Source organism: Sinocyclocheilus rhinocerous, unplaced genomic scaffold (genome assembly GCF_001515625.1).
Source record: "Sinocyclocheilus rhinocerous isolate Xijiao unplaced genomic scaffold, SAMN03320098_v1.1 scaffold1090, whole genome shotgun sequence".
Classification (NCBI taxonomy): domain Eukaryota; kingdom Metazoa; phylum Chordata; class Actinopteri; order Cypriniformes; family Cyprinidae; genus Sinocyclocheilus; species Sinocyclocheilus rhinocerous.
Window position 1 is genome coordinate 95,623 of NW_015665008.1, and position 6,912 is coordinate 102,534.

The 6,912-nt window shown below is 36.4% G+C and overlaps 1 protein-coding gene across 1 annotated transcript in view; it reads left to right on the plus strand.

Annotated features, from left to right (window-relative positions):
* The first annotated feature begins 3,692 nt into the window (after window positions 1-3,692).
* Window positions 3,693-6,912, plus strand: part of ube2v1 (ubiquitin-conjugating enzyme E2 variant 1) — a 36,055-nt gene continuing 32,835 nt past the window's right edge. The window contains exon 1 of the mRNA XM_016541856.1: window positions 3,693-3,788. Within this exon, the coding sequence (XP_016397342.1) occupies window positions 3,719-3,788 (70 nt within the window). The 5' untranslated portion in view covers window positions 3,693-3,718. The remainder of the gene's footprint in view (window positions 3,789-6,912) is intronic.

The window sequence follows — 6,912 nt, forward strand, 5'->3', positions numbered from 1 at the left end:
ACAAGCTACAGGTAGTCCAAAATGCAGCGGCTAGAGTCCTTACCAGGTCAAGAAAATATGATCATATTACCCCAATTTTACAGTCACTGCAAAAGTCACTGACCTCAGTTGATGCCAACCCTGAAAAAACATACATAACTACCAAATTTTGCTACAAGTTTGATTGCATCATATAATAATTGCTGTTAATAGTGTTCATCGTCTGTTTGATTACGTCTTTAATTGATTTTTCCGTACATTTCTGCCATATGTACATTAACTGACAGTCACCACTGATAAGCTACCACTAAATATTGTAGAAACTTAATTTGCTGTAAAGTTGCTTTGCAACTATTTGTATCGTGAAAAGCGCTATACAAATAAACTTGAATTGAATTGAATATTGGTTTGAGATCTGGTGAACGGAGGCCATTTGATCTCATTGTCATGTTCAAGAAACCAGTTTGAGACGATTGGAGCTTTGTGCCATGGGGCATTATCTTGCTGGAAGTAGCCATCACAAGATGGGTACATTGTGATCATAAAGGGATGGACATGGTCAACAACTCAGTGTTGTGCCATTTAAACAATACTCAATTGGTACTAAGGGGCCCAAAGTGTGCCAATATCCCCCACACCATTACACCACCAGCAACAGCCTGAACCATTGACGCAAGGCAGGATGGATTCATGCTTTCATGTTGCCAAATTCTGACCCTACCATCCAAATGCTGCAGCAGAAATCAACACTCATTGAAAAACCTTTTTCCAGCCTTCCCTTGTCGAATTTTGGTGAGCCTGGGCAAATTGTAGCCTCAGTTTCTTATTCTTAGCTCAGAGGACTGGCACCCGGTGTGCTCTTTCAAGGTTTGACATGTGCATTCAGAGATGCTCTTCTGTGTACCTCGGTTGCGGCAACAAGTGGTTATTTCAGTTACTGTTTCCTTTCTATCAGCTCAAACCAGTCTGGACATTCTCCTCTGACCTTTGGCATTAACAAGGCATTTTCACCCACAGAACTGCTGCTCACTGGATATTTTCTCTTTTTCTGACCGTTCTCTGTAAATCCTTGAGATGGTTGTGCATGAAAATCAGTTCATTGTTGATTCTGGCCAGACAAACAAACATGGTGTGGTTTAATTCCAAGCAGCATCACGAGTCAGATTGTGGATTGATATCTTGATATCACAGTCTATTTTGATATTCTACATATTTTCAGCTGGCCAGAATTTTAAGATCGCAGTGGACATGAAGGACTATAATGCGATGAGAGCACTCTAAAACATGTAGTGCTTTATAAGTAATCAGCAAGATTATAAAATGTATGCGATGTTTAACAGAGATCCTAATATGGTCATACTTCCTGGTTCTATTAAGAACTCTAGCTGCTGCATTTTTGACCAGCTGGAGTTTGTTTATTAAGTGCGCTGAGCAACCACACAATAAAGCATTACAATAATCTAACCTTGAGGTCATGAATGCATGAATTAACTATTCATATGCCGTAATTTAGATATACTTTTAAGATGGAAAAATGTGGTTTTACAAATATTAGAAACATGGCTTTCAAATGAAAGATTGCTAGCTATCTACATAGAAACCGGCTACGAATTGAAACAGCTCGCCGGATGACACAGCCTCAGGCTCAGACAACCCATAACAAACTGGCTGTGTGTTTTCTTTTCAGCTTTTCAAATAAATGCCAAAATATAAAATAAAATAAAATTGAAAATTTCATCCAATACCCCTTTTAAATAAATATTTAAGATTGTATTTGTTTTCTATTAAGAGTCAAAAAGTAAGCATTTCTAGCCATGTCTGTTCTCTTTCATCTTTTTTAAGCATAAAAGAGCAGCCATATCTTAAGTTCTAGAAAAGAGCTATTGAATATGATAAGGAGTTGAGACAAATTGATTATTTACAAAGCAATCTTTTGTGGTAGAAGTGATAGTTCTTCCATATTTGTAACAAGGTGTTAATTTTGTGGTCTTGGCTAAATGGAGTATACACAAGACTAGATAATGATCTGATATATCAATGCCATAAACACTGATTCCATGCAACAATAATAAATCTAAAGTATGATTGCTACAATGAGTGGGTCCTGACATGTTTTCTAACTCCAATAGAGTTCAGAATGTCTATAAATGCTAATCCCAATATGTCTTTCATTATCTACATGGATATTAAAATCAACAACAATTAAGACTTTATCTGCTGCCTGAACTAACTCAGATAGAAAATCAGCTAAATCTTTAATAGAGTCTGTATGATGCCCTGTATTCAGTAACCAGTAAAAATGTCAAAAAGGATTTATCATTTACACTTAGATGATGTTATATAAAGCATCATCACTTCAAATAAACTATACCTCTGAGAAATACTGAAAATATTACTATAAATTGTAGTAACACCTTCCCCTTTACCTTTTGGATGCTGCACATGTTGATAACAGTAATCTTGAGGGTAGACTCATTTAAAGTAATGTAATTGTCTGGTTTTAGCGAGGTTTCTGTCAAACAGAGCACATCTAGTTTATGATCTGTGATCATTTACAAAAAAAGGAATTTTTTTACTTTTTACATTAAATTTCCACGGTCTTAAGATTGACTACTTGTTAAGGATGTCTTTGGATGTAAGTACCATTGCATCTCTTTCATTATTAATGTGGATCTTAAATTCACCAACAATTAAAACTCTTATCTTAAGCATTTGCTAGTAAGTATTATTTGGACAGAAAATCTATGTAATGAGGAGTGGGGATCCATGTGCGGCTTAATTTATACAAGATCATTAAAAGGGTCCTATTATGCTTTTTCACTTTTTCAACTTTAGTTAGTCTGTAATGTTGCTGTTTGAGCATAAAAAAGATCTGCAGAGTTACAAAGCTCAAAGTCCACTTCAAAGGGAGCCATCTTCAAGAAATGGCTAAGACACATCTCTTCCATCTACACTTGACACCTCTTGCAGTATCTATTCTATTTCTATTTTAACTACTTGTTTTCTTTTGATTTATTATATTAAAAAAATCCCTCTAAAACACTCTCTATTCTATTAACTTGTTTTCTTTTTATTAAAAATTGAGTCTCTAACACTAGCGTTCCATATTCTTTTTCTACTCTGTCTGCTTGTTTTCTTTTTATTTAATTAAATAAAATTAAATAAAGTTAAAAAACTTGCTACGTGTACTGCGTTGGACTAACCGGGACTTGTCAGAGCACTTACATATTATTGCTCTTTTGTTGGATGTAATTTCTTCTATGGTCCTCATTTGTAAGTTGCTTTGGATAAAAGCATCTGCTAAATGACTAAATGTAAATTAAATCACTTGTTCACATTTACATTTCCTCTGGCTATTTTAAACAATTATGACTTTGCATTATATTTATTTATTTCTACACTAGGCCTATAGCCTCCTGCATTAAAAATAAATTAATTAATAAAAAAATACATAAAAAATCAACTTAAAATTAAATAATTATTTTGATACCAACCTCTTATCTTACTCAGCATATTGGGTGCTTTCAATTTTTTTGTTTTTTATTTATTTTTTTTATTTTTTTACTCTTGACTTTCAATAACTTTACCAAATAATAATAAATAAAATAAAAAATATATCAAAATAAAACTGAAGTACATTTACTAACTTTACTACAGATCCAGGAGTATATAAAGAGTAATAAAGGCACTGGAGTGAACTTCAGTATCCAGGTTCTCTGATTATTAACATGCATAATTCATGAGGCGATTGTTCACAGTTGGCGCGTCCCCGCTGCTGAGCAACAAGATGGCGGCCGCCGCCGGATCAGGTAAATTTGTGAAAAACTGCCTTTGCATTTGATCATTTTTTCTTTCGTATCCAAAACGAGTTTTATGAAATTATAAAACGCGGAAGAAACATACTTTCATTGAAGTATTCACTCTTGTTGCTGTGTTTAGCGTCTCAGCATTCATGTGGGTGTGTTTGCACAGCATTAGCCTGTCAAAGCAGTGACATTTATCGCGTTTAATGTCGATGGTGCTTATTTTTGAGTCTGTTTTAAATAGTTTAGGATCCATATACATCGTCCTTAATATATATGTGGATTAAAGGACAACGGGGTTTTAATATAATCTGACGATTCTGTTGATTAGCCATGTTAGCTTGTTCAACTGCAGCGTCATGATAGAGAAACAACACAATACACTGGCTGTGTCTCAGAGCCTTGTGGCTGCCTAGCTAGACTGCAGTTTTGTGGACCACAGGCGCGTTCCGTGTCAGTTGATGTTTTAAACATGCTTTCTTTGTTGGCAGTTCGTTAGGTTTAAGAATACTTTTGCCAAAATGCCGTATAGGTAGGCATCTCGCTAATTTAAGACCCGACCGTTGACTTTAGTGATGTTGCAAACCTAACATTTCATAATGTCTTCCATTTTAGCACAATAGCGAACTTTAATAATGTCTGTTCCTTTGCGGACCTCTTGTTGAAAATGTAAATGTAAAGTACAGTCTTACTATTTTATCATTTATCACATTCTTTAACTCACGTGGTTTGTAGCACATAACATACACCTTTTAAAAAATAGGGTGACACTATTACATTAGTATACACTAAAGTGATACACTAAAGCCCACATCTATTAAAATATATATTTTTTAAAAATGGCTTTTTCTCTTTGTATGCACATGCATGTTATTGTTAATCGACCTTTTTGGGAGCTAACATTAATCATTTGCTCTTGTGTTATAGAGTGCAGCAGTAGGGTTTTTGGCAGTGGTGGAGGTAATGAATTACAACTACTCGCGTTACTGTAATTAAGTCGTTTTTTCGGGTACTTGTACTTTTCTGAGTATATTTTTAAAGCTGTACGTTTACTTGTACTTAAGTGTAAATTAAGCAAAATAATCTACTTCGTTACTTTTAAATCATAGTTTGTTACTGAGTACGCCCACAATTTGAATTGATATTCAAACCTTTGATGGCACTTCAGTAACGTTAGCCAATAAAGATATCCGATCGTAAACGGACCAATAAAAGCCCTGACTCACCTGCCTGTAGCCTTCTAGTAGTCTTGAAGACAATGATTAGCTGGTTCAGGTGTGTTTGATTAGTGTTGGAGCTAACCTCTGAAGGAAAGTGGCCTGGAAGGGCCAAGTTTGCCCACCCCTGGTCTATGGTGTATATACCGAATATACACCGACACAAGCTGCGTCTCTCTCTCCTCTCCGACTGTGAGTTTGACACGCATCCACCTTCTGCCAATTACAGAGTCTGAATGTCTGCGCGGGATTGCAGGTATTCCGCATTATTTTAATCATTCCCGCACAAATGTGGCGAGCGCTTTATTGTAACATTAGAACACAGTCATGTAATCGCAGAAAACTGGACGCGTGCTCTCAAATAGGCCTAACTTATACAAATGAACTGTCTATCTTCTCATTCCGATATTGCTTGTGCGCACTCAGACTGTATGCAACTGTATTTAAACTTTGTGAAAAGTTTTCAACCATTCAGAATAGATCCACACCTGTCCGACGAAAATGTTACTGGAAATTTTATTGGCTGTTAGTGAAATGCACCAGTAAGTCTTTCAACAATCAAAGATGGAACTTTAATTTCTTTACAATGTAAGTATGCTAGAAATGTTTTGGTATTGGATATTTGTATGATTTGTACATATAATATCCTAGTCTGTCTAACTGCATCACTACATTGTACAGTCATTACAGGTCAAAGCCATCTGATGTTCCATTTCTCTAAATAAACAACATATATGGCTCTTAAAACACTGCCTATGAAAATTCAGTATTGTCATATTTCGAGTATCTCGACTGAATTGAGGTCATTTGTTTTATCATTTTATTACTGACTGTGTACTTGTCCTTTTTTGTAAATTCAATTCAGTTTGAAATCAAATCTGAAATCATGCTTCCTTTTGCTGTGAGCAAAAAAAAATTGAGATATTAAAATATCTATATGGCAGTATACAGTAGTGGTCTACACGGGTCCAAAAATTCGTACACTGCTACACTGAACCGACCCGGACCCGTCTATTATTTTGAAAGTTGGACCCGGGCCCGTGCAGAACCGAGAAATGTCAAAAATGTACTACCCGGAACCGACGTGGACCGTCAATTATTTGAAAGATGGACCCGAACCCGGCCGGGAAGACACAGACCCGACTGGACCCGATCGGCACATATTCCACAGCATGTGCTCTCTGAGCCGAGTCGGAGCAAAAATTTTAGATATAACAACAAGACGGTTCATTCATAACATTATTTAAAAAAATAATCAATAATAACTCACATCACTCATGAAGGTATCTATTATCACCGTGCATGTGCATTAACTCCACCCACCCTGCTTCTGATGACTTCGCTCGTGATATTTTTTTTTTTCACTTTTTCAAATTACCGACTAACACTTTTCTCATCCTAATTTTACAAGTTGAAAGTTACAAAACAACACACGCACAGCGCTGACTGACTCTGATAACGGCCGGGTGTTCTCCGAGTCCGATCGACTCGGGTATTACACACAATGTTAAACAGACCCGGGACCCAAAGTAATAGATTGGGACCCGACCTGGACCCGGCTGACCATTTAAAATATAGCCCCGGTCGGGTCCCGGGTCCTCGGGTCTCGGGTCCTCCGTGTAGACCTCTAGTATACAGTATGTGGAAGCTTTGCCAATGGTATTGAAAATTAATCATCATGAAATCAAAAATGACCCTACTTACTTTTTTAGTGCACATTACTAGTCTTGTGGTGAACAATTAAACCGTGAAAGTCAATACACTGGAAAAAAAAATAATAATAATAATTGCCCAACGTCGTAATCTTTAATCCAAAACTGAAAATTTTGCTTCTGCTCTGGAATGGCGTTCTGGCTCTGATGACGTCAGTTTGACGGCTTCGGGAGAATCCTCTTGTTAATATGACGTAAGGA